Genomic DNA, 27,874 nt, shown 5'->3' with positions numbered 1-27,874 from the left:
GTTTCTTTTTTGACCTAATATTGACCTTAAAACATGCCAGTCTATTGCATACTGTGGCAACTCAAAAACAAACACAAAGACAATGTTAAGCTTCATTCAATGAACCAAACAGCTTTCAATTGTGTTTGCTAATTTCTAGTACCAAATTAGCAATTTAGCATGATTACTCAAGGATAAGGTGTTGGAGTGATGGCTGCTGGAAATGGGGCATGTCTAGTTACTTTTTTACCAAATTACTTTTTTCAAATAGTGATGGTGCTGTTTTTTAGATCAGTAATGTCCTGACTATACTTTGTGATCAGTTGAATGCAACTTTGGTAATTAAAGTACCAATTTCCTTCCGAAACAGCAAAATCTGACATTATTCCAAACTTTTGGCTGCTAGTGTATATAATTATTTTACAATTCCATGGACTTCCAGTGCAGCCTCCTGCTCTGCTTATGATGAAGAGGATCTTCACACATACAGCAGTGCCATTAGCAGTACCACAACAGCAGGTACTTCCATCACATCAACACCTCATAAAGAGAAAGAGGCCACACCACTCCCTAGCAGCATTACCACAAGAACAGAAGGCAGTCGGATCTCTAATAATATCAGATGACCCGTACTATGGCTAAGTGTCAAGTGATGCTGTGTGCTGTGAAATAGTGAAAAAGGAGTCCTGAGTGCACTTTGAATTTTTTTTTTTTTTTTTTTTTTACAACGTGCACTTTTTCCAGAAGGGCCCACTTTTTTTTTTTTTTTTTTTTGCCTAGGGCCCCCAGAGTCCCTAGGATTGCCTCTGTACCTAAACATGTTTGTGGTAATGGAAGAAAAAAACTGAAAATTTGGGATGGCTTCCAAATTGTACTATGGCTACCATGGTATTTGTAGTAAAACCATAGTAACCACAAAATTAACGATGGTTACTAAAATATTATGGTTAAACACATTTGACTGAATATGTTTATTATGATCTTAAAAACCTGGAATCTAAAGGCCAATGCTTGAAATTTGATTTGTAGACAAATCTATATTGTGCCTACTTATGAATTTCCTTGCAAAACCATTATTTATTTATTTTTAAGAGCTGTTCTAGGCAAAGGTGGCTACTAAAAAGCTAAAATTGATAATATCTTAGAAATATAAGTTGGACTGTGAGTTAGTGGGGCTATGGTAGATCTGGTAGACCATATTGTAGACCCCTTCAGCTAAGCTGGTGGGGACCCGTGGTCTAACCAGTTAGCAGCAAGGTAGCACAAACCAACTACCATTCCAAACAACAGCTTGACCACCATAGGCCAGTATAACCTGTAATTTATTTATTTATTTATTTATTCAAGCAGGGCACGTAAGTCTGCAAACACGTAAAGGTGCACTCAGTAATTTTTCCTCATTTAAAAAAAAAAATGGTTTACTCCTTAAAATGTATGGTAATTTTGGAAAAAACTTTATGTATATTATCATAAGCACTCACATGAAATGAAGACTCCAGTCATGTCAGTAACCTTAAAGGCTGTTTAATTCCACATGGAAAGGGTCTGTAACGTAGCTGCTGGCAATGACGAAGATGTAAAGAGAACCCAAGTGCGGTTTATTTACAAGGTGCAGTATCCAAACGTGAGTATAAAACAAAACATATACGACTTGGACTTGGACTTGGACTTGGACTTGGACTTGGACTTGGACTTGGACTTGGACTTGGACTTGGACTTGGACTTGGACTTGGACACACAAATCACATTCAACAATACTTGACAATGGACTATGGAAAACATGAGGGTTAAATACATGACTTGGGAGAACATAAACCAATGAACAAACAGAACTCTAAACAAGATAATTAAACAATAAACCAATGAAAACAAGACATGAACATAGGGGGATGACATCACATGACTAGGGAACAGGAAATAGAATTTCAAAATAAAAGACATGAAAAAAATGGATCAACAAAATACACATGACAGGGTCACCTCATGGGGGCTGCCATGTTAAGATCATATGACCAGCTGAATACTATTGCTTAATCTCATTATCTGGCATTTAATTGGCATGTTCACTAATGGATAAATTAATCATGGCTGACTCTGAATAGTGAATTTCTACAATGGCATCAGTAACTGAAAACTGTTGGTTTTTTAATGATCCTGCATCTATGCCCCTAGGAGTCAGTGTAAGTCCAAGATGACGTACATAAATTACGGAGTGCACCTTCAATCACAAAAAAAAAAAAAAAAAGAAAGAAAGAAAAAGAAAAAAAAAGGAATAAAATCTTCATGTGCAGGTTGTCAGCAGAGTAAGCAGGCTACAATTCTGAAAGGCAGTTATAAAGTTAATTTGGTTAAAAGGTAACACTTTACAATAAGTTTTCCTTCGTTAACATTAGTTAATGCATTAGTGATCATGAACAAATCATTATAACAAGGTTCTTAAGATGGGCAAGGAGGAAGCGGGAACCAGCTGAACAGTCAATAAAACTTTAATAACAAACTGAACTCAAACATAACATAAAATACAAATCAAACAAAGCGCACACACACAGCTTTGTGCATCTCTATCTCGAACTGGCGTCTCCAGCTCCCCCTTATCTCGCTCCCGCTGATTATTCAACTCAGCCTCAGGCGTGCGTCATCATGGCCCGGCCATGCCCCCCTCCTCGTCACACTCCTCCACCACCAGATTCAGGCCAGGGCGACCTCTGGCTTGACTTACCCCCCCACTTCCTTTCGGCCGTCCTTCCTCTGGCCAGCCTTCCCCACCTCCTGGGAAATTGAGAGAGATGATGAGAGGTAGAGGGGAGAGAAACAACAAGAGAGAGAGAGAAGAAGTGGCTCGCCGGTCCCCGGCCACTCCTCTGCCCCCTGGCGGGCAACAGCCGCTCCTCCCCTGGCGGATGGCAATTGCTCCTCCTTCACCTGGCGGACGGCAGCGGTTCCTCTGGCTCCTGGCGGACGGCAGCGACTCCTCCATCCCCTGGTGGACGGCAACGGCTCCTTTTTCACCTGGCGGACAGCAGCGGCTCCTCCGCTTCCAGGCGGACGGCAGCAGCGAGGACTCCACGACAGCACATCCCTCCTCCTTCCCGGGTTTCGGCACCAATGTAACAAGGTTCTTAAGATGGGCAAGGAGGAGGCGGGAACCAGCTGAACAGTCAACATAAAACTTTAATAACTCAAATATAACATAAAATGCAAATCAAACAAAGACGCACCCAAACAGCTTCGTGCATATCTCTCTCTCTCGAACTGGCAACTCCGGCCCCCCTTATCTCTCTCCCTCTGATTATTCAACTCAGCGCCAGGCGTGCGTCATCACGGCCTGACCACAGCCCCCTCCTCGTCTCAATCATCAATATTTTTTTACAGCATTTATTGATCTTTGTTAATGTTAGTTTTAAAAATGCAATTGTTCATTGGTAGTTCATGGTAGTTCATTGTGCATTGACTAAAGTTAACAAATACAACTTTTGATTTAAAGTGTATTAGTATATGTTGAAATTGACATCAACTAAGATTAACAAATGCTGTCAAAGTATTGTTCATTGTTAGTTCATGTTAACTAATGTTCTAAATTAATGTTAACAAATGGAACCTTATTGTAAAGTGTTACCGGTTAAACTCTTTAATTCATAGAAAAGCTGTAGGTTTAATTTATTTTCCATAACTTGACTGTAATAACACTACAATTGGCAAGACTCAGCAGGGACATGCCGAGTCAGATTATTTCTGTAAATGTTGTGCCAACAGGACAGTTTGATTGCATATTTCTGCCCCCAAAAACAAGTTATAACAAGTTAATAATAATTAGCTTATTTTTAAATGAATAATAATAATCATTTAAAAATAAGGATAGAATAATTCCTAGGAATTATTTTAATTTGATTATTTACAACAGAATATTAAGTGGGACCTTTAATCAGACACATCAAGTTGACTGGAGCACTGACCAAATACCAAACCAATCATTCACTCATCATTTACCATTATTAACAGAGTTCTTTGGCAAGGTTTTGGGATGCACATCTGACATCCTTTCAGTAATGTGTCCACTTTCTGGTAAAAGAACAGAAGCATTCTGGAGGAGGTGCTTGGTCACACCTTATATAGAGAGAGACATCTGAAAAGCATAAATCACTTGAGCACCAGTCTGGTTCTCTTTCGTCTGCAGGGCTGCAGTCCAGTCCAGGGGAAAGGCAATTCGGATTTGACGACTACTGCTCTAAGACTGAATCAGAGGTCATAGCAGAAAAGTTTGTGCTGGAACACTTGCTGGATTTGTGATACAACAAAAAAGTATACACAATGGGTGTGTGGACAAGAATTATAATCAGTTTACAGTTCCTTATCACAGTGAAGGCTCAAGGAATTGGTAAGTCCGTTGATCTGACAGTATTAGCAGTTGGCTGTAAAAAATAGCACATATTTTGAATACTAGCAGCATTGATTTTATTTGTTGTATGCTGACATTAAACTTTTTGCATTGATTATTTACACTCAAAGTTTAAAAACACAATAATCACTCCACACATTTCAAAAGTTCTCTGGAAATCCCCCAGCATAAAATGGAGTTGCTAACTGTGAAGCTGAACTCTATAAAATGGTTAAATAAGCTGAGGTCAAATCTGTCAATGACCTTTTTATTTGCTTTCATATGCGTCTTTCTTAAGGCAAACAGGAGAACTGCAGTTCATTGTCATGTATTACATAAATGCATCAGAATCTGAAGTCAGTACCTGAAGCAAATCTGTTTGATATAAATGCAAGTGAACATGTCAACTTTGCAGTTTATGATCTCCTGGTGTCACCGGATTGCTTACCTGAGCTTCTGCAAGGGGGAATACAGGCAAAAAACATGGACAACGTTTTTATCCTTGCAACATTACAGCTGCAGAACAGAGCTCCAACACGGGTCTTCCGCATCTTTAATGCTGCAGATAATACTGACTATTTTGACTTCAGTGTGCAGGGGAAACTCAACAAAGGTTTGTTTGATCAGAGCTCACAATGGTCCATATTCAATGTCATTCTCATGTCTCAAGTTAAGTATATGCATTACTGTTAACAGATAACAAGGGAAAATAGACGCATTTCATGACAAAATTTTGTCAAATGTTTTTTTTTTTTTTTACCAATCTCAAGATTTTTGGTTAAAATGCATATGAATGCATAAGTAAAGTGTATATGTTGTATGTGCTGTGACTGTGCCAGGGTCATTTTTTCACAATTTTTAATCAACATTTTGCCTTCATTATTTCATTTTAAATGGTCCTGCAGTGCTACAAATTTATTTGTAAAAGTTTAAATTATTTATTCAGATCATAACAATTGCATAATTAGCAAAAAAGAATTAGCAAAGTGCTGTAAATTTTTTTGCAGATTGAGTATAACATGTCTCACCGCAGGACATGCCAACTTTCCAAAAGTATTTCATGTCAGCTACTCATGTACTCCAGATCTCTCTCATACAATTTCTCTGACTGTCACTTTGTATCTCTTTCTCTGACAGTCACTATGAAATATCTGAAAACCAATGGAAAGCCGGGAGCAACCCATTTTGCTAATGTGTCACTAGCGGATGGTCAAGAACACCACATATTTCTCCACTTCAGTGGACTGCAGCAAGGCACCCCCGCCACAGCACTCTATGTGGACTGCACACTGGTAGAGAGAGTGCAGGACGTGCCGTTGGCCTTCAAATCACTGCCCCCAGGCCCAAAACAGGTGACACTGAAGACTATGCCAACCTCAGCCCAGGTAAACCAAGACAGCTGAACAAATATCATAATTAGTCTAATAAGTTTATCTTTATATACATTGGCCCCAAAAAATATTGAGACACTTTTATACTCAAAGGGTTAAAGGAATAGATCACCCAAAAATAAAAATTCTCTCATCATTTACTCACCCTCATTATATCCCAGATGTGTAAGACTTTCTTTCTTCTGCTGAACACAAAGATTTTTAGAAAAATATCTCATCTCTGTAGGTCCATACAATGCAAGTGAATGTTGATCAGACATTTGTAGCTCCAAAAATTACATAAAGGAAACATAAAAGTAATCAAAAAGACTCCAGTGGTTAAATCCATATCTTCAAAAGTGATGTAATGGCTGTGGGCGAGAAACAGATCAAAACATAAGTCCTTTTTTCCATCTAAATCTCCACTTTCACTTTCACATTGTTCTGTTTCTCACCCACACCTATTATATTGCTTCTGAAGACATGGATTTAAACACTGGAGTCATATGGATTACTTCTATATTTCCTTTATGTGATTTTTGGAGCTACAAAGGTCTGATCACCATTCACTTGCATTGTATGGACCTACAGAGATGAGATATTTTTCTAAAAAATCTTTGTTTGTATTCTGCTGTAAATGATGAGAGAGTTTTAATTTTTGGGTGAACTATCGCTTTAATTCACCCAAAAATGAAAATTACTCACCCACATGTTGTTCCAATCCGTATGACTTTCTCTCTTTTGTGGAACCTAAAATGAGATGTATGTATGCCAGTATGTTAGTCTCAGTTACCATTCACTTTCATTGCATCTTTTTTTTTCCTCCATATAATGAAAGTGAATGATGACTGAGGTTGTCATTCTGCCTCACATCTACTTCTGTGTTCCACAGAAGACAAAATGTCACACGGGCTTGGAACATCTTGAGGGTGTGTAAATTACGATGGAATTTTCATTTTTGGTTGAACTATTGCTTTGTCACATTTTATGAATGTCATTTATTTATTTACTATATGAATGGAATTTCAACAGATAACCAAATATCGAAGCAAGTTAAGTGGCATCTTCAAACAAATTATGCTTTTTTTTGTTTTTGTTTTTTTAAACTATCTTCACTTTTCTTTGCTATTTTTCCAATTGCTTTTAAGCAACTAAAGGCACTAAGGTCATTTTATGGGGATGTATGAAGTCAGTTCCCCTCAAGTTCACACAGGTGCCCTGGCAGAGTCACCACAGTTGTAGTTTATTACACTAATTATGGACATGTTCCACTAACTTTTGTCAACTGCAAACTTTTAGTCTTGAATTAAGAACAAAACATATATTTTGGGGCCTCTGTATGCATAGATGTCCTGTATAATGAACGCACTGATGAATAAATGTGTACCCATGTTACAGAATAAGCTGTCAGACCTCAAACTCGTGCTCGATGAGTCTATTGTAAATGTTGTGGAGCTTCAGGACTGTAACACCCTAGAGCAGAGTGCACAGAATGAACATATAGAATACAGAGATCATCGGGAACAACAGAAGGAATCGTTGCAGTTACTTGGTGAGGCTGTTGTTTCTCTTTCTGCTCTGGCCTTTTCATCAATAGTCGTGTCATTGATGCAGTATTTGTTGTGCTCATATGGAAAATACCCTAGAGGTAATTTAATTTATGCAGGTACAACCTCAAAGATGGAAGCTGGTCCAATGTTTGAGCTTATGCGGATGATCCAAGAGCTGAAAGAGAAGGTTGATCAGCAGGTAATGTTGACTTTGAAACAGACTTTGAAACAATAGTTCACCCCAAACTGAAAATTATGTCACAGGTTACTCACCAACTTTCTTTCTTCCATGGAGCACAAAAGGAGAAATGTAAAAAAATGTACTGGTTGTTCTTTTCCATGCACTAACAATGAATGGAGACTGTAGCTTTACACCTTCTTAAAGGACATACAAGCACCATCCATATGATCCATATGATCTTTATTCCAATTTTTGGGTCTGAAATGGGTCTGAAAAGACATGAGGAAGAGAAAATCTTATAGATTTGGATTAACTATTATTTAATTAATTAATTTATTTATTTATTTATTTTTGAGAATTATAATGACCTTATGTTGTCAAAACAGACCAAAGAGACCGCTGACCTGAAAAAGACTATCTTGGAGTGTGTTCCATGCAATGGTAAGATTGTTCTTAAAGAGTTACTATAACAATAGTTAGTACCATTCAATAACTAAGAGTTAATATAAAGTATACAGTAATCATGCAAAAATATTTACAATTATTCTAAAAATTGTGTCAGTGCTTTATTGAGCAATTAGTAGAAGCTTTTAATGAGGATGCTAAAATTATCAAACAAGTAAACTTTTCTTTTCATATTCAAATGCAATAGGACAGGGCGGAGCAGCAGGACTGCAGGATAAACAAGGGGCCAAGTGTGGACCAGGGGTCTGTTTTAAGCCAGACATGTGTATTGAAACAGCTGATGGCATGGAGTGTGCACCCTGTCCTGCGGGCTATACTGGAGATGGAGTCCAATGTGATGATGTTGATGAGGTTACACTTCAGATTTTGATTTATTTGTATTGTCTGTGTTTAAAAAATAACCTAAAGCACATAAACAACCTAAACTTAACCTAAACCTCTACTATGAAAGTTTCTTAGTATAAGTAAAATTGTTATTACTTTACAGTATGTAATGTTCTGTACTTTGAACATAGTATTTGCTATTCATGTTGTTCATCTATCCACTCAATATTTCCTGTTTTCTCATACTGCAACATTTAGAAGAGAACAAGAACACTCCTGAAGACATGTTTTATTTTCCATTTCTTACTGCAGTATGCTATCTATTCTAGCTAAGAGGAGACTCTGTGCTCCACTTAATTGATGAACAGCAAAACTCAGTCAGGAACACATAATGATTTATGAACATTTTATCAAGGTTTCATTGAGGTTTTTATTAGAGTTGTTGTTGGTTAAATGTATAATGTGGTTTTCCTGTGGTTTTATGGACATTTTCATCGATTGCTGTGCAATTCTTGGACTCACACAGTCAATATTTTCATAAGCCCAGCTAACCTCCATGACATGAGGAATCAAATTTCCCTTGATCTTTTGCCATATAAGAGGTCATTGTAAAAACATACTGTAAGTTTCAGAACTGAAAACTTCCTAATAGAAAAAGAGCATATATTTAAACCAAGTTGTAAAAACAGCTTGTTTGGAATTTGTGGAACTTGTGACGTCACAAATACCAAATACATCTGCATATGACTGCCTATTCAGCAAGATATCAACACTTATTTTTCATCATTGCACCTTTGGCCCCACCCACTGGTGCTCACAGTCAGTCACACAGGTGAAGAGGAGAGATGGGCCTGTCATGAGAGATAACACCAAAGGGGACTTAAGCCCGCTATACTTTGTAGGATTTTTACAGTCCTTTAAGACTGTTACTTGTCAGACTGTACGATATGAATGCATTGAGATCGCAACGGCACACTGTGGGACAATATGTCAGACTGTACAATACACATCGTAGCCAACTGTGGTCCCAATCGTCCCGATCAGTGAATGTGAGCGTTGTGGAACAGAAGCGGAATGGCGAGATTTGCCCAGAGGAGCATTTCTGACACTATTTGCACTAGGGTGCAATTAGTATCTACCATTATTTGCACCAGGGTTGGGGTTGCAAATAATATCTGTCACTATTTGCACTGGGGTGTAAATAGCATATACCATTATTTGCACCAGGGTGCAAATAGCATCTTCCTTTTTTTTTTCTGAGAGTCAGGGCATCAGCATCTCTGTTGCTCCAATACCAGACCATAAGGAGCATAACATATAAAAAGAAAAATGGATTTTGTCAAATAGGCCTATAGTAAGACATCCTGTTCACAAATACAGAAAATTACAGATGTTGAGAATGAACGCGAGTGCGGGAGGTAGCCTACAATGCTAAATTTCTGACTCTGCCAGAACTTCGTCAAAGGCTAAAGATCATCGCAAAGTCTATTAACTGGCCGTCGGTGAGCATGTCACACTAAATGTTGTAAGATTGCTGATTTTGCCCTACGACGCCAGAATTCTTTTAAGATTTGCTAAATTTGTCTCAGACAGCAGAATCGTGGCCAAAATCGTACTGTGTGCACCGGGCTTTCCACAGGACACCTTCATGTGCCTATCATGTGCCTAACTCAACCCAGCCAAGACTGAACTCCTTGTCTTTCCAGCCAACCCTGATGTTGAACACAACATCACCGCGCAGCTGGGTGCAACTACAGTAACGCCTTCCAAATCGGTCAGAAATCTAGGGGTAACCATCGACAACAGACTAAATTTCACAGACCACATCTCAAAGACCTCAAGATCATGTAGATTTACACTCTACAATATCAGGAAGATAAGACCCTTCCTCTCTGAACATGCCACACAACTGCTTGTCCAGTCACTTGTCATAACTAGACTGGACTACTGTAATTCTCTCATTGCAGGCCTTCCTGCATGTGCAACTAGACCACTCCAAATGATCCAGAATGCAGCAGCACGTCTGGTCTTTAATGAACCAAAGAGAGCACGTTACACCACTCCTTGTCTCTCTCCACTGGCTACTGGTTGATGCACGTATCAAATTCAAGGCTCTGATGCTGGCATACAGAACAGTCACTGGGTCTGCTCCAGCATACCTAAAATCATTTCTGCAGAGCTATGTGCCCACTAGAAGTCTGCGGTCAGCTAAGGAATGTCTCCTTGTTGTACCAACACAAAGAGGCACCAAAACACTTTCCCGGACTTTCGGCTTCATCATACCACGTTGGTGGAACGACCTTCCCAACTCCATCCGTGAAGCTGACTCACTCTCTGTCTTCAAAAAATGACTAAAAACACATCTTTTCCATGAGCACTTAACCAGTCATTAAAAAAAAAAAAAAAAAAAAAAAATTCTGTTGCACTTTATTCTGTTTTGAATACTATTATGATGCTAGTGATACTTTGTAATACAGCACTTTTCATACCACTGTCTCCTAAGATGATTCGCTTATGTTTTCCTCTCTTGTAAGTCGCTTTGGATAAAAGCGTCTGCCAAATGAATAAATGTAAATGTAAATGTATCTGGATTTAAATGTTTTTCTACACCAGATGAACGACTTTTGCGCTGCTTTTAAAAGACGCAATGTCAAGTTAGAACTCTGATAAAAAGACCTCCATCTTGTTTCATCTTGCTGTTTGCTGTTGCACTGTTTTGAAGGAGTTCTGGACCATTTTTGCACACATCTGTGCTATATTTAGTTGTTAGTCTTTTGTACACATGCACTAGATGGACGTCTTTAATCATTTCTATGCGTTTCCGGCGATGTACGCCGCGCTTTAAGAGCAGTAGAAGTGCAACTTTTAAAAACATGTCTCATTCTGCTGCTGCCAATGACTGTGTAAAAAACATAGAAGATGTGAGATGTGAGACCAGTGTCTCTGCTTTGGCTTGTTGAAGCCTGTTGAAGCACCCAACGTCACCATGGACTGTATTACGATCGCATATTCAGAACATTTCAGCATGGATTGTGTGTTTTTGGCTCAGATCAGCGCGGATTGCCTGTGAACCAGTCACAATATGATTCAAGCTTAGCAAAGGACTGTTATTGAAAGATGCGGCAGTTAAACATTATGTTGTTTCAAATGTCTTTACCGTTTGATAGTTGCTGTGCTTGAGTGAACATTTTGATACTGTACATTCAGATGAAATGTGTTGGGTGTATGTTATCTAGTACCCTGAAATGTAGTTTTATAAATTGTGATGTAAAGTTTGTTCATTTTCTTTCGATTGAGTTTCAAATATGGCTGTATTTGAGGTACTGCACAAAGTTAGTCAATCAGAATAGTGGGCGTTTACATTGAAGTCTTAAAGGGCCAGATAGTTTTAAATTGAGCGTTTCAGACAGAGGGCCAGGGTTTTGGTGCAAAAACCTTTACTGGCATTATAAGTGAACCTCAGGGAAGATAATACAATTATAAAAAAAGAGTATGTCATGACCCCTTTAATATTGGTTTATATACAATGTTAATATACAATCATTTGTTCAATTGCAGTGCCACTTCAACCCATGTTTCACTGGTGTCCGGTGCATTAACACTGCGCCAGGGTTCAGATGTGAGAATTGTCCTCAAGGGTTCACTGGTCCAGAGATCCAGGGCGTGGGCATTGACTATGCTCAGTCAAACAAGCAAGTGCGTATTTGGGACAATTACACAATTTATTGTTTGATAGGGGTGTATATATTTACCACTATTACATGTACAAATGGTTATTTATATGTTTACAGTATGTAGTCTCCATTATTGTAATATTGTGAGAAGCACTCCCTTACACAACATGGTAATGTGATGGTATCAGATAGTTACACAATGGTATTTTGATGTACTGTATACTGTACCATGGTACTGAATAATTACCATATTCATATACTATGGTGTTTACATGGTACTCCAAGGTACCTCAGAGAATCTACCCCTCACCTGATCAGGCCCAAATTGGGTCACCTTACATGTTTCTGTCCCCAAAAACACATGATACCATGGTGCTTATTTTGATAGTGCTTTCAGCGCCATATAGCAATCAGCACTGACTCGATCCCTTTTTTTCAGATCTGTAGTGATATTGATGAGTGCCAGGTGGATAATGGTGGTTGCACACCCAATTCATACTGCCATAACACAATGGTAAGATCCCGCAATAGAGTGCCTATCCAGCATTCTGCTAAGTTTACCCCAAGTCTTACCCTAGCCCTAAACCTATCACAATTACAACATTGCTTTATATATAAAATACAATAAAATGCAATACTAATTTAAATAGTCACAGTACATATAAAGTAGTATGTATCTTTAAAATCTTGTATTCCTGTAGGGTGCATTCCACTGTGGGAACTGCAAGACTGGATTTGTGGGTGACCAGAGTAGTGGTTGCAAAGAGACTGGCCCTGGCCCTGCTCCTGTAACGGAAAGGCTGTGTGGTAACGGGCAGCCAAATCCTTGTGACATCAATGCAGAGTGTGTAGTGGAGAGAGACGGGAGCATCAGCTGTGCAGTAAGACATTAATCAGCATTCACAATGATATTTTGCTTAACAAAAATGGTTTCACTGCAGTTCAAGAAAACCTTTAGCTGCCAAATGTTCTGAAGTATTCTATTGAATGCACCGATAGGGGGATCCTGTCAGAAGTGCCATTCCCATTCAAACTAGATTTCTGAGCCAGGTGGATTTTGAATAAAACTACTGAAAAAAAAAATGCATTGCTAATTAGGTTGGTCTAATAAGTGATAAGTGTTTGACTAAAAAGCTATGGCAGAAATTACACATTTACATGTCTAACTTAGGTTACAGTTAACATGTTTCATCTTGTTGGTTTTAGTGCGCCATTGGCTGGGCAGGAAACGGTTACGTCTGTGGAAAGGACACGGACATTGACGCCTATCCAGATAGAAAACTTCAATGCAGAGATGCAAACTGCAAGAAGGTGATATCCATGTGACCTTTTCTGTACACTTGTATAGAGTTTTTAAATTAAAATACAGATATTTAGTTCATCTTACTTTTCGATTTCAGGATAACTGTGTATTTGTTCCCAACTCGGGCCAAGAAGATGCAGACAGAGATGGGAAAGGTGATGCTTGTGATGAGGATGCAGATAGTGATGGCATCATCAATGATCAGGTAAAGAAGCAACATGATCAGCAAGAGTGCAGTTGTACTGAATATCAGCATGGCCGATTAAGCCGTAGACACCTTGAGTTTATTTTATTTAGCTATAAACAAGAAGTTAAGATCAAGCAACTTTAAAGGCCCCAGCACACTCACAGCGAAGTACTTCTTCGTTCTTTGCTCAGAGCCAAAAAGAAGTTTGAAATAGCTGAGGAACGAACGACATAATGTTTGCGAACATTCTGACACCGCCACTCTGCTGGGAGATACATTTAAATTTGAGAGTACATGTAAAACATAAATTAATATGACATTAAAATGTGTTATCATTGACTTCATGCCTCATTCTATGAGAAGAATTTACACAAGATCAGTAAAAGAAGCTGTTATATACCTGTATATGCAGTAGATAATGTGTAATTTGTAATGTTTTCCCTTTGAATTCATGGCACTAATGTGCTAACATGCTATACGCGGCCATAATATGCGCTGATTAGGCAGATTAGGCATGTTAAGCAGCCGGTACGAAGTTTTCCTGAATGTTGTCACTGGCGAGCTGTTACGAACCACAGAAACAACAACAAAAAAACAACAGATTTGGCCAGATATTGCACTTAATGATGCCACACCCGTTTGTTCTTCAATTTCGTAGTAAATGTACAGGGGCCTTTAGACACAATATGGCCAGTTTTTTTTTCCTCCAACAAAATTTGTTGCCTGTCTAGAATGCTGCAAACAATGATACAAACAGAGAAAAGTTCCTAGCTGTTATAAGAAATATCAACACTCTTGGCACACCGGTTGTCCAACCAGATTAGAGAACCACACATAATATCTATGTATTCCCACAGGACAATTGCTGGTTGACATCTAACATAGACCAGAAAAACAGTGATAAAGATCTCCATGGTGACGCTTGTGATAACTGCATACATGTGGAGAACCCAGACCAGCGTGACACAGACAAGGATGGACTGGGAGATGCCTGTGATGATGACATCGATGGAGATGGTAATTTAATTAATTCATGAATCTTATGTTAATGGATGTCTCCACACCTCTCTCCCATTTTTCCAATCTCTGCTGGCACTCCACATGCCATCTGGCTGCAGTGTGGCCAAGTCAGTCACAGTCATGGGGTTTTATGCTTTAAAATGTTGTTTTCACCCTTCAGGCCTGTTTTTCTATGGAGATTTTCCTGCACTTAGGTCATTTTTATGAGGAAAAACAGAAGCTTCAGTGTTTTTAAAGCTCAAATTAGAGACCTCTTTAGCATGCTCAAGTCATGTAAAACTGACGTGACCTATAGCGGTATTAACAGCGTCACACTGATAATTTTCTTTCAAATGGACAATTATTTGTTCCAGTCTGAAAAGTGTAAAAGTGAGCCCAGGCGGCGTTTGACATTTATGGTCTGTTCATGAAGCCAGAAATCCAGACACTTGACTTGATATTTTAAGGCTTGCTAATGTCTCCTTCAAGCAACCACATTTCCACTGAGAAGCCGGGCCAAGAGCTGCTGACGAGTGGAAACTATTCCACAGATGTCTTTCCGAAACACTGCCACCTTGTGACATAATCCAACAAAACCACACGAAGATATCACAGTACTCAACTTCACAACACCTCAGTACAAATTCTCCTGATGGATTTTGCTCCATTCAATGACATTTTAAACATTACTCCTCTGTAAATCTTAGTATGATTCTGGTGTGTTATTTTATACTCTGGCACTAATACCCTACTGATGAATCAATGAATGCCACCAGGTAATTGATGCAATTTTATATAGGTTTGAAGAACTTTCTGGATAACTGTCAGAGAGTTCCCAACACTGACCAGAAGGACAAAGATAACGATGGTGTGGGTGATGTATGTGACAGCTGTCCTGAGGTTGCAAATCCCAACCAGGTGCCAAACAACTTCCCTACCAATGTCATTGAATTCACTGAGTACTTTGAGTGTAAATTAAAGTGTGTTAATTAGGAGTGTGATCCAACTAGTAATAACTGATTGCAAGAACATTCTGGGAATGTTAGTTTATCGTTATGATGAAAAAAAAAACCTAAAAAGAACATTCATTGAATGTTTGGACATACAACCCCTCAAAATACAAACTAATTGGAAACATTTACTAACATTAGGGAAACAATCTGTGTTTGCTGGGGAATTGTTACTTTATGAAGCCATTAGCATTTTTGTAATTTGTTTTAAGTACTGTGGTGGTGCCATGGGAGAGTGAGAGTATTATGGCAGATGCTGTTTGCACCCTGGTGCAAATAAAGGTAGATGCTATTTCTACCCCAGTGCAATTAGTGGCAAATATTATTTGCACCCACAGACACCCTACGCCAAACCCTACCCCTGAACCTTACCATAACCTTCCTTTACAAAACGTAACCATGCTTTTACTACAGTAACCATAGTATCACCAAGGTATTTTGTAGTAAAATCATAGTAACCACAAAATTAAACATGGTTACTATATTAAGACCATATTATTATAGTAAAACCATAGTTAGTTGCATCTAAACTATGGTTTCCGCCCAAAAAAAACATGATGAATATAATATTACTATAATAAAACTTTAGTATATAGTGTATGGTATATAATAAAACTATGGTTAATTTTACAAATGGGATAGTGTCCCAAGAAGACTTTTGCAAAAGGAGCGATACAATCTACACACGACTGATGCCGAGCTACGGGAGAAAGCCATCAGACCCCGGACGAGGAAGGGAACACATACGATCGACAAACCTCGCCTCCCAGATCAAATCCTTCCCTCAACTCCCCCAACTTCACATAACCAAATCACTGCGAGGAAATCTACCTTTATATTCATTTTTATTTATTGTAGTAGTAGTATTAAAGAAAACACTGGAGACAGGAAACAGAATAGGAAAAAGAGTGGAACAAAATGCAGATTCGAACCCGGGTCGCTTGCAAAAAAATGCACATTTGCACCAGCATTATGCTCCTCACCACTGCAATTTAAAGATAGTTTGTTGTAAATGTATGTTTCCCCAGACAATTGGGTTGCAAATACCTATGTTTTTTGGCAGGTGCTATTTAACTCTGGGTGCAAATAGTCACTCCAGAGTATTTTAAATGGTAATATCATTGTATATTGATATAGGTATTCATGTATCATGGTATTTACATGGTTATCCAAGGTACTTAAAATAATACCATGATATTTTTTGTTTAAGTGTATTATTCTATTTTATGTATTTTGTATATTACATTTTTGTCTTTTTAAAGAAAGTATTTTCTTTCCTCTCAATCAGTCTGATGTTGACAATGATCTTGTGGGAGACACTTGTGACACAAATATTGACAGGTACACAATTGAGTTTGCTTTGTTTTTTCCTTATTCAATATTAAATGGGTAATTGGGGTTAAATTCCTTTTCTTTTCTTATTTTGTTCTTTTTTTTTTTTGTTTGTTTTTTGTTTCAGTGATGGAGATGGTCACCAGAACACCAAAGACAACTGCCCCAATGACATTAACAGCTCTCAGTTGGACACTGATAAGGACGGGCTCGGGGACGAGTGTGATGATGACGATGATAACGATGGCATCTTGGATGATAAAGATAACTGTAGACTGGTGGCTAACACAGACCAGAAGGATGAAAACAGTATGCACCACACATCTTTAGTGTTGATTTTTTCTGTGATATACAAGAAGATTATAGCTGGAATGCTTAGTAGAATGCCATAACACAAGCTATTCAGTTAATTGAGGTCAGTCGGTTTCTGGTCTTTATTTTAAATAGTTACTGTTTTGTTCAACCCTGTAGTGTACAATGGCCCCCCAAAAATATTTGGAATCTTAAGCCACACTTAAAATTTACAAATTGCAGTGCATTATAACAAAACATCAAAGGAAGTGGCATCTGCAAACAAAAGGTGCTCAGTAATTTTTTTCCCAATTAAAAAAGATTTACTCTTAATGAAATGAATTGTAATTTTGAAACATATGTATAAAATCATGACCACTCAAATAAGTTGAGAACTCTAGTCATATCAGTAACCTTATAAAAGCTGTTTTATTCTACATGGGAGAGGGGCGCCCTCATTGGGGGCTGCCATTTTAAAATCACATGACCAGCTGAATACTACTCGCTTAATCTCAGTAACCGTCTTGTTATTGGACACTTTCACTCTTGGATTAAATTAATCATGGCTGATTGTGAATAGTGAATTTCTACAGTGGCATCTTTAACTGAAAACTATTGATTTTGAATTATGCTGCATCCACAACACTAGGTGTCACTGTAAGTCCAAGATGACATGAACAAAAAAGTTACTGAGAGCACCTTGAAGTTCACACAGTTGTCTTAGAAGAGTAACCACAGGTGTAGTTCATCACATTAACTCACATCACATTAAATGTTCCACTAAGTTTGACAACCAGAAAGTGTCCAAAAACTTTTTTGTCTTAATTTTAAACAGTATATCTATTTATTTATTTATTTATTGTCATTTAAATCCTAACACACTCGTTGTGTAATGTTTTTTGTATTTTATTTTTTTATTTTTTTAATTAAAGTGCCTTGCTAATGTTCTTTAAAATAAATACCACTTAGTTTGTATCTAATATCAACGACACTAATACATTTTAAGTGTTACTTAAGTGTCAAAATACTTCCTGGGCCACTGTAGCACAATGTGCTATGCAATTCTATTCTGCACTTCATCCAAAGGCAAATCAGACGATTAGCGTAATCAGGAAAAATTCTTGTTCTCTTCATCTTTGACAGATGATGGGGTGGGTGACGCCTGCACTGGAGACTTTGACAAAGATCACGTGATCGACAAGATTGACACGTGTCCTGAGAATGCAGAGGTCACTCTGACAGATTTCAGGGCCTATCAGACTGTGGTTCTGGATCCAGAAGGCGATGCTCAGATCGACCCCAACTGGGTTGTTCTTAATCAGGGTATGGAGATCGTCCAAACCATGAACAGTGACCCAGGGCTAGCTGTTGGTAAGTCTGCTTGTTTGACCCACCCCCAAAACTATTCATAAATAAGATAAAAATTCCAAGTATAGATGGTCACCAGCATATGTTGTGTTAGCAACCACCCCCTTAAGAGGGCCTTAAAGGGGCCTTAAAGGGTTTGTTGCATCTTGGCCTTGGGATGATGGTGGGCTGTTTACCCCTCCATGCTTCTTAAAGGAATAGTTCACCCAAAATTGAAAATTCTTTCATTATTTACTCACCTTCATGTTGTTGAAGCCTGTATGACAGCCCTAAATTTAAGTCATTTTTAAGGGAAAATCTTGACATTTAGTGGCATAACTTGGATCTTGCGGGCCCCCTCCTTTTGCGGGAAACTGTCATGCCCCCTCCTTGGGGGGCATTGGTCATTTTTCATCACCCCTCGGGCCCACGGTCATTTTTTTTTGTAATTAAAAATTTTTATTGACAAAAAAAAAAAAAAAAAAAAACAACAACAGAGAAAAACACAACACATACGAATCAACATTTAACATTTAACCCCCACTAATATCCCTCCCCAATCACCAACCCCACCCTAACCCCCAACGAACACCCCTGTGGTCACATAAAATAATACACACACACACACACAAAAAAACAAACAAACAAAAAAAAGATTAAATATACAGTTGTGCTCAAAAGTTTGCATACCCTGGCAGAAATAGAAGCTTTTTAAATTGCAATTAGTGTCTGTGTATAAATAGTCAATGAGTTTGTTAGCTCTCACGTGGATGCACTGAGCAGGCTAGATACTGAGCCATGGGGAGCAGAAAAGAACTGTCAAAAGACCTGCGTAACAAGGTAATGGAACTTTATAAAGATGGAAAAGGATATAAAAAGATATCCAAAGCCTTGAAAATGCCAGTCAGTACTGTTCAATCACTTATTAAGAAGTGGAAAATTCGGGGATCTCTTGATACCAAGCCAAGGTCAGGTAGACCAAGAAATATTTCAGCCACAACTACCAGAAGAATTGTTCGGGATACAAAGAAAAACCCACAGGTAACCTCAGGAGAAATACAGGCTGCTCTGGAAAAAAGATGGTGTGGTTGTTTCAAGGAGCACAATATGACGATACTTGAACAAAAATGAGCTGCATGGTCGAAGCCTTTACTGCGCCAATACCACAAAAAAGCCTGGTTACAATATGCCCGACAACACCTTGACACGCCTCACAGCTTCTGGCACACTGTAATTTGGTCACAACTGTAAGTGCTATGTTTGGAGAGGGGTCAACAAGGCCTATAGTGAAAAGAATAACATCCCCACTGTGAAGCTTGGTGGTGGCTCACTGATGTTTTGGGGGTGTGTGAGCTCTAAAGGCACAGGAAATCTTGTGAAAATTGATGGCAAGATGAATGCAGCATGTTATCAGAAAATACTGGCAGACAATTTGCATTCTTCTGCACGAAAGCTGCGCATGGGATGCTCTTGGACTTTCCAGCACGACAATAACCCTAAGCACAAGGTCAAGTTAACCCTCCAGTGGTTACAGCAGAAAAAGGTGAAGGTTCTGGAGTGGCCATCACAGTCTCCAGACCATAATATCATCGAGCCATTCTGGGGAGATCTCAAACGTGCGGTTCATGCAAAACGATCAAAGACTTTGCATGACCTGGAGGCATTTTGCCAAGAAGAAATGGCAGCTATACCACCTGTAAGAATTTGGGGCCTCATAGACAACTATTACAAAAGACTGCACGCTGTCATTGATGCTAAAGAGGGCAATACACAGTATTAAGAATTAAGGCTTGTGTCATGGTTGGAGGAAGCTTTTCATTCTTTAATGATTCCGTATAAATTTCTAAAAAAAGTGGAGCCAATTCTGTAGCATAAGATATAAAAAATTCAGTGGCATAACCATCTGGCCCTGGAGCCTTACCTGTAGGCAAGGCCTTGATTACCTCGCCAGGCTATTTCAAGGTTATCTCAGAATCATAAGAATTGTTTTGCTCAGTCGTCAGTTTAGGGAGTTCTAATGGTTTCACGAAGTTCCTAGTATCTTCATCAGTAGATGAAGACATGGAACTATAAAGATCAAGATAAAATTCTTTAAAAGCATTATTAATATCAATGGCTGAGGTAAATATTTCCCCACCAGCAGATTTCACTGAGGGAATGGTAGAAAAAGACTCTCTGCTTTATATATCTAGCCAAAAGCTTCCCTGCTTTGTCTCCCAACTCAATGTATGACTGTCTTGCCCTGAACAGCCAAAACTCCACCTTCCATGACAAAATAGCATTATATCTGTATTTCATTCGGGTCAATTCTCAGAGGCCATCAGACAACATTCGGCACTTCAGCTCTGTCTCGGCACTTTTAATATTCCCTTCCAACTCCACGAGTTCTCGTGCTTTGGATTTTTTTGATGAATGAGGCATACTGTATGATCTGACCCCTAAGAACTGCCTTAAGTGCCTCCCAAGCCATGCCCACAGAGGATACTGAGGACCAGTTGGTCTCCATATAAACATTGATTTCAGTCTTTAACATTTGTTGGAAATCAGGATTTTGCAAAAGGGATACATTAAAGTGCCAACTATATGATTTCTTTTTCTCCAAATGTGGCAACACCTCTAAACTTACCAGGGTGTGATCTGAGACTAAAATGTTTCCAATTGAGCAAATCAACAACAGATGAAATGAGGGACTTAGATATAATAAAAAAATCTATTCTAGAATAAATCTTATGGACTGATGAAAAACATTTATAGTCCCTACCAGATGGGTTCAAAAGTCTCCAAATATCTGTAAGATCCACATCCATATTTACACTCCATTTGCTCCAGGGGGCTTGCACACTTTTGCTTCACTATGATCAAGGACTGAGTCCATCAAAAGATTAAAGTCTCCTCCCAATATTATATCATGAGGGGTGCCAGTGGCTTGCAACATCCCTTCTGATCATCAGCATTAGGTGCGTAGATATAAGTCAAAATCAAACTTTCCCCCTGAATTTCTGCTGAAACAATAATGACTCTTCCTAATTCATCTTTAATCTGTTTGAGACATTTGAATTGTAGATGTTTTCTTATCAATGTAATGACTCCCCTGCCCTTACTTGTGCCAGCACTAAAGAAAACATGTCCACCCCATATCTTCCCTAATTTTCCAGAAGATGCGTTTCTTGAAGAAACAATATATCATATTTCCTACGTTTAAGAAAAGAAATAACCTTCCTTCTTTTTATGAGATGCTCTAACTCAAGAATGCGTTAATAGTATTAATATTCAGTTTTAAATCAAAATATTGAACAAATCATAATACTTACTCATTGCTCCCTTCAGGATACACAGCATTCAGTGGTGTGGATTTTGAGGGCACATTCCATGTGAATACAGTGACCGATGATGACTACGCAGGCTTCATCTTTGGTTACCAGGATTCCTCCAGCTTCTATGTGGTGATGTGGAAGCAGACTGAGCAGACATACTGGCAGGCGATACCCTTTAGAGCTGTGGCTGAGCCTGGCATTCAACTTAAGGTCTCAGCACACTTATTCCCTATTAGTTGTTCAGTGTGTGCTTTTATCATTATAGCTTCTCTGCTGAGCCCTTAGCAATTACATAAAAGTAGCTTAAATATTTAACTGAATCCATATATATATATATACTATATTGCCAAAAGTATTCGCTCACCCATCCAAATAATTGAATTCAGGTGTTCCAATCACTTCCATGGCCACAGGTGTATAAAATGAAGCACCTAGACATGCAGACTGCTTCTACAAACATTTGTGAAAGAATGGGCCGCTCTCAGGAGCTCAGTGAATTCCAGCGTGGTACTGTGATAGGATGCCACCTGTGCAACAAGTCCAGTTGTGAAATTTCCTCGCTACTAAATATTCCACAGTCAACTGTCAGTGGTATTATAACAAAGTGGAAGCGATTGGGAATGACAGCAACTCAGCCACGAAGTGGTAGGCCACGTAAAATGACAGAGCGGGGTCAGCGGATGCTGTGGTGCATAGTGCGCAGAGGTCGCCAACTTTCTGCATAGTCAAACGCTACAGACCTCCAAAGTTCATGTGGCCTTCAAGAACAGTGCATAGAGAGCTTCATGGAATGGGTTTCCATGGCCGAGCAGCTGCATCCAAGCCATACATCACCAAGTGCAATGCAAAGCGTCAGATGCAGTGGTGTAAAGCACGCCGCCACTGGACTCTAGAGCAGTGGAGACGCATTCTCTGGAGTGACGAATCACGCTTCTCCATCTGGCAATCTGATGGACGAGTCTGGGTTTGGCGGTTGCCAGGAGAACGGTACTTGTCTGACTGCATTGTGCCAACTGTGAAATTTGGTGGAGGGGGGATTATGGTGTGGGGTTGTTTTTCAGGAGCTGGTCTTGGCCCCTTAGTTCCAGTGAAAGGAATTCTGAATGCTTCAGCATACCAAGAGATTTTGGACAATTCCATGCTCCAAACTTTGTGGGAACAGTTTGGGGATGGCCCCTTCCTGTTCCAACATGACTGCGCACCAGTGCACAAAGCAAGGTCCATAAGGACATGGATGAGTGAGTTTGGTGTGGAAGAACTTGACTGGCCTGCACAGAGACCTGACCTCAACCCGATAGAGCACCTTTGGGATGAATTAGAGCGAAGACTGTGAGCCAGGCCTTCTCGTCCAACATCAGTGTCTGACCTCACAAATGCGCTTCTGGAAGAATGGTCAAAAATTCCCATAAACACACTCCTAAACCTTGTGGAAAGCCTTCTCAGAAGAGTTGAAGCTGTTATAGCTGCAAAGGGTGGGCCGACGTCATATTAAACCCTATGGATTAAGAATGGGATGTCACTTAAGTTCATATGCGTCTAAAGGCAGATGAGCGAATACTTTTGGCAATATAGTGTATATATATAATTTATTTTTTACAATTATAAAAAAAGAAGAAAAAAAGATTTTGCACTCTAAGTCACAATTAAATGAATCATTAAATTAAACTCAATACACAGACTTTAATTAAAGGGTCATCATTTACTATATTGTGCACTGTAGAGGATGAAATGCCCAAAATCCTTCCAATTTGTCTTTGGGGAACATTGTTCCCAAAGTGCTGGATTATTTACTGAAGCATCTGTTGGCAAATTGAAAAATCTCAAATGATCCTTGCTCTTGAAGGACTAGGCTTCTTTTTCTTCTTCTTCTCCCTCGTTTTTTATGGCAGATTGCAACAAAACTTGTGCATTACTGCCACCCACTGTGATCATGAACTAGAGACTCTAACCACTACCGCCCCTCCCCCCAACCTCCAGCCCAACAAGAGTCACCGCTTCAGCCAGCGCTGCGTGTTCAGCTCCTCTAGCTTTCGCCCGTAACACTTTCTAGACCAGAGGGAGGGGAGAGAGGAAAATATATTTACATATATATTCATACCCACACACTCCTATATTTGTACTAGGGTTTTAATACTGTCATAACCTAATTACCTATATCCTACTAATTAGGCCAGTACACTCCAGAAACTTGAATATTACTGTTATTATATTCCCTCCTATCTTTAGATTTAAAAGATTTTTTAATGAAATTTCTTGTTCCCCATATCTCCTCATCTCCTCTACTAGAATTACTCTTTCCTCTGTGTATCTTCCACAATGCATAATGACATGTTCTACTGTTTCATTGATTCCACACCATTCAAAAAGCCCTGTTGGATGCTTGGATATTCATTGCATTGACTTATTTAGCCCTGTATGCCCCAGTCTGAGTCTTGATAAAATATTTTCCTCTCTTCAATTTCTACCAGAATGCCTTCCTTTCCCCACTTTTGGCTGTATTGAATACAAATGTCTTCCTTTAGTTTCAGTATCCCAATACTGCTGCCATCTTTGATACATTTCCTTTTTAATTATTGCTTTGATTTCTAATCTACTATATGATATATCCATTTCCACTTTTGTATCCTGTACTGCTTGTTTTGCCAGCTTATCTGCTATCTCATTCCCTTTCATACCTACATGTGCTGGAACCCACAAGAACTGTACTCTCACCCTTATTTGTTGCAACAAATATAATTCCTGGAGAATCTCCATTACTAAATCTTGTCTTGTGTCAGACTGTTGGGCATCGATACTTGAGAGAGCCGCACTGGAATCTGAACATACATCCTTTACACCTGTTTCATTACTCCATCTTAATGCCATCACAGTTGCCATCATTTCCCACATGAACATTGATAACTTATCTGATATTCTTACCTTCCTTGAAATTTGCAATTTTGATATAACAAATGCTAAACCTACTTGTGCACTCTTTGGATTCTTCGATGCATCTGTAAATATTTGAGTAATATGTCCATACTTTCTCCACAAATACTCCCTTACTCAGATTACCTCATGCTCACTCTGACCTTCTTTTTGTCTACATTCCAGTAGTGTTAAATCGACTAGTGGTTGAGGCAAAATCCACAACGGAACAGCTGGCAGGATCAGTCTTGGTGTACTTCTAAAATCCTTTATACCCATCTCCTTTACTAGATCCCCTACCACCCATCCGAAACTATTTATTTTTTCTTCCCATACTCCCAACACTGATCTAATAATTTTAAGTTGGGATGTGATTTGTCCTGTCCCTTAAGATTTGCCCAGTAGACCACTATCAACTGTTGTCTTCTTATTTGAAGAGGCATTTCACCTACTTCTACCTGTAACGCTGAAACTGGAGATGATGGATATGCTCCACAACAAATCCTTAATGCTTGTGCTTGAATTTGATCTAATTTAGCTAAATGAGTTTTAGCTGCAGATCCATAACTATGCTTCCATAATCCATCACTGATCTAATTAGTGTTATGTATATGGTTTTTAATGCCAATCTGTCCGTCCCACAGTCTTGACACACACCTCATTATATTCAAAACTCTTTTACATTTCTCATCCATCTTCTCTATATACACCTTCCATGTGAGTCTGCTGTCTAACCATATTCCAAGAAACCTTACCTTATTTACCCTTTCTAATGTCTGATTGTACAAATTTAATTTTAAATCGTTATCTATTCTTTTATTAGTGAAGAACACTGACTGGTCTTTTCCACTGAAAACTTAAATCCCCACTTAAATGACCATTTCTCCACCTCATTTAATGCCCTTTGCATTTTCTGGACAATAAACTTTATATTGGCACCTCTGTACCATAGAGCTCCAACATCTGCAAACAATGACCTGCAAATACTTTTATCCACCCCCGAGAACACATCATTGATCATGATTATAAAAAGCAATGGACTAATAACACTTCCCTGTGGGGTTCCATTTTCTAACACTCCATTAGGTGACATACATTCTCCCACTCTCACCTTAATCTTTCTTTCTACCAGGAAAGTTTTAACCCAATTAAACATTCACCCTCCTATTCCCAATTGTCCCAATTTCACCAGCAATCCTTCTTTCCATAACAAATCATAAGCTTTTGCTATATCAAAAAATACTGCCACCACTGTTTCTTTATTCATCAAAGCTTTCCTTATGTCTGACTCTAAACATAATACCGGATCCATCGTTCCTCTACACCCCCCCCCCGCCCCCCCCCAAAATCCACTCTGATTTGGTGTAAAACTACTCCCTTTTTCCAAATAATACATTAATCTGTCAGTTATCATTTTTTCCATTACCTTACATAGATGAGATGTATATGAGCTATTGGCCTATAGTTTAATGGAACACTTGGATCTTTCCCTGGTTTCCTTATAGGCAGTACCATTGCTTCTTTCCAGTTCTTCCAGCAAAATCCCTTCTATCCAAATTCTATTTAAAAAATCTAAGACCACATCCAATGCATTTTCACTTAAATGTTTCATCATACTATAGCTTACTCCATCTTCTCCAGTTGCTGATTCATTCATTCTACTTAATGTTCGCTTTAATTAATTAATTTCAAAAGGAACATCCATCACATTGTCCATAGCCTCCCTTCTATCCTTTAACTGCAGATATTTTTTAAGAGTCTCTTCCCTTAATCTCCTACTCTCTTCTGACAAATTTTCAGAGCAGTTCACCTTTACAAATGCCTCTCGAAACATTGCTGCCTTTTCTTCATCAGTTACAGCTAATTCTTCACTCATCTTTAAGACTGGATATTCAAACTCCTTTCGTATACCTTTCATCTTTTTAATCATACTCCATACCTCTTCTACTGGAGTGTTTTTCCCTATTTCACTACAAAAATATCTCCAAAAATATCATTTAGCATTTCTTACAACCCTTCTAACTTCTGCTTGAGCCTTTTTATATTCAGTCAAATGTTGAAAAGTACGTGTTCTTCTTACTCTTCTAAATGCTTTCCATTTATTTCTAATAGCTTCATCACAATTTTTATTCCACCATGGGACTATTTTCATCTTCCTACCTTCTTTACTTTATGGAATATATTTTCCTGCTACTTCCTTTATAACAGAAACAATCTCACTAATTATTTCCTCAGTACTACCCCTATTTATATTCTCAATCCAATTCAATCCTTCTTCACTCTCTCTCATAAACTCTGCCAAGTTGGCCTTTTCATATACCCACTTCCCTGTACCTCCCCAATTTTTCCCCCTTTCCTCTCCACTACTCATAATAGATATTAATATAGGATAATGATCACTTCCCACTGTGCATTTACTTAATATTTCCCACTCAGATACTCCTCCTAACAATCTCGACACCAATGTCAAATCTAAGGCTGATCCTAATCCTGATGCCATAGCTACCCTCGTGCACCCTCCATCACTGAGACATACTAACTTCTTTCCGTCTATCAATTCTTCAATTATCTAACCATTTCTATCTACTGTTGCCCCACCCCAAAGAGTACTATGCACATTAAAGTCCCCACACCAAATTATTCTCTCATCTCCTTGACCTTCTCTAGCTTCTAATTCACTTAACTCCAGTCTCTTACATGGATTATAAAAATGTATTATAACATATTTTTTACCTTGGTCCCATATCTCAACTACTACATATTCCATTGATTTCCCTATTCCCACCAATCTATACGGAATTCCTGATCTTATTAAAGTAACACATCCCCTTCATAACCCTCTACTCTATCCCTTCTTACTGCTGAATATCCCTTCAAAACAAAATCAAATCTAGGTTTAAGCCATGATTCTTGTATACATATCACATGTGGTTTAGCCTTCATTCGAATTACATACCCTTTGAACTCCAATCCATTTGCAAAAAGACTCCTGGCATTCCACTGTAATATTAGTATTATCATAATTAATGACCAGACCATATTTCCTGACTTGGCTATAACTCTGTTGTTAGGCCATCCCTAACTATTGCCCATGTCATTCCTTTCACATCTAAAAATCTCTCAGCTGCCCTCACAATAATTTGTATCCTCTCTGTTCTTTTTTCCATCTGAGCTGTGCAATAAATAACTTCCGCCATAAACAGCACAAAGTTTTTCTTACTTACACTTAACTCATCTTCCCTGATCCTACCTTCTTCTCTCACTCT

The 27,874-nt window shown here is 38.7% G+C and overlaps 1 protein-coding gene across 1 annotated transcript in view; it reads left to right on the top strand.

The window, feature by feature from the left end:
• Positions 1–4,113: 4,113 nt before the first annotated feature.
• Positions 4,114–27,874, top strand: part of thbs4a (thrombospondin 4a) — a 28,480-nt gene continuing 4,719 nt past the window's right edge. The window contains exons 1-18 of the mRNA XM_051696014.1: positions 4,114–4,354; positions 4,770–4,967; positions 5,492–5,739; positions 7,123–7,276; positions 7,391–7,473; positions 7,842–7,896; positions 8,108–8,271; positions 11,803–11,940; positions 12,358–12,432; positions 12,620–12,799; positions 13,125–13,229; positions 13,319–13,426; positions 14,266–14,425; positions 15,207–15,325; positions 16,706–16,758; positions 16,877–17,058; positions 18,184–18,411; positions 21,715–21,911. Of these exons, the coding sequence (XP_051551974.1) occupies positions 4,288–4,354; positions 4,770–4,967; positions 5,492–5,739; positions 7,123–7,276; positions 7,391–7,473; positions 7,842–7,896; positions 8,108–8,271; positions 11,803–11,940; positions 12,358–12,432; positions 12,620–12,799; positions 13,125–13,229; positions 13,319–13,426; positions 14,266–14,425; positions 15,207–15,325; positions 16,706–16,758; positions 16,877–17,058; positions 18,184–18,411; positions 21,715–21,911 (2,514 nt within the window). The 5' untranslated portion in view covers positions 4,114–4,287. The remainder of the gene's footprint in view (positions 4,355–4,769; positions 4,968–5,491; positions 5,740–7,122; positions 7,277–7,390; positions 7,474–7,841; positions 7,897–8,107; positions 8,272–11,802; positions 11,941–12,357; positions 12,433–12,619; positions 12,800–13,124; positions 13,230–13,318; positions 13,427–14,265; positions 14,426–15,206; positions 15,326–16,705; positions 16,759–16,876; positions 17,059–18,183; positions 18,412–21,714; positions 21,912–27,874) is intronic.

This window comes from Myxocyprinus asiaticus, chromosome 4 (genome assembly GCF_019703515.2).
Source record: "Myxocyprinus asiaticus isolate MX2 ecotype Aquarium Trade chromosome 4, UBuf_Myxa_2, whole genome shotgun sequence".
In the NCBI taxonomy this organism is placed as follows: domain Eukaryota; kingdom Metazoa; phylum Chordata; class Actinopteri; order Cypriniformes; family Catostomidae; genus Myxocyprinus; species Myxocyprinus asiaticus.
Note: the sequence above shows the minus strand (reverse complement) of the source record. Positions and strands in the feature narration are given on the sequence as shown.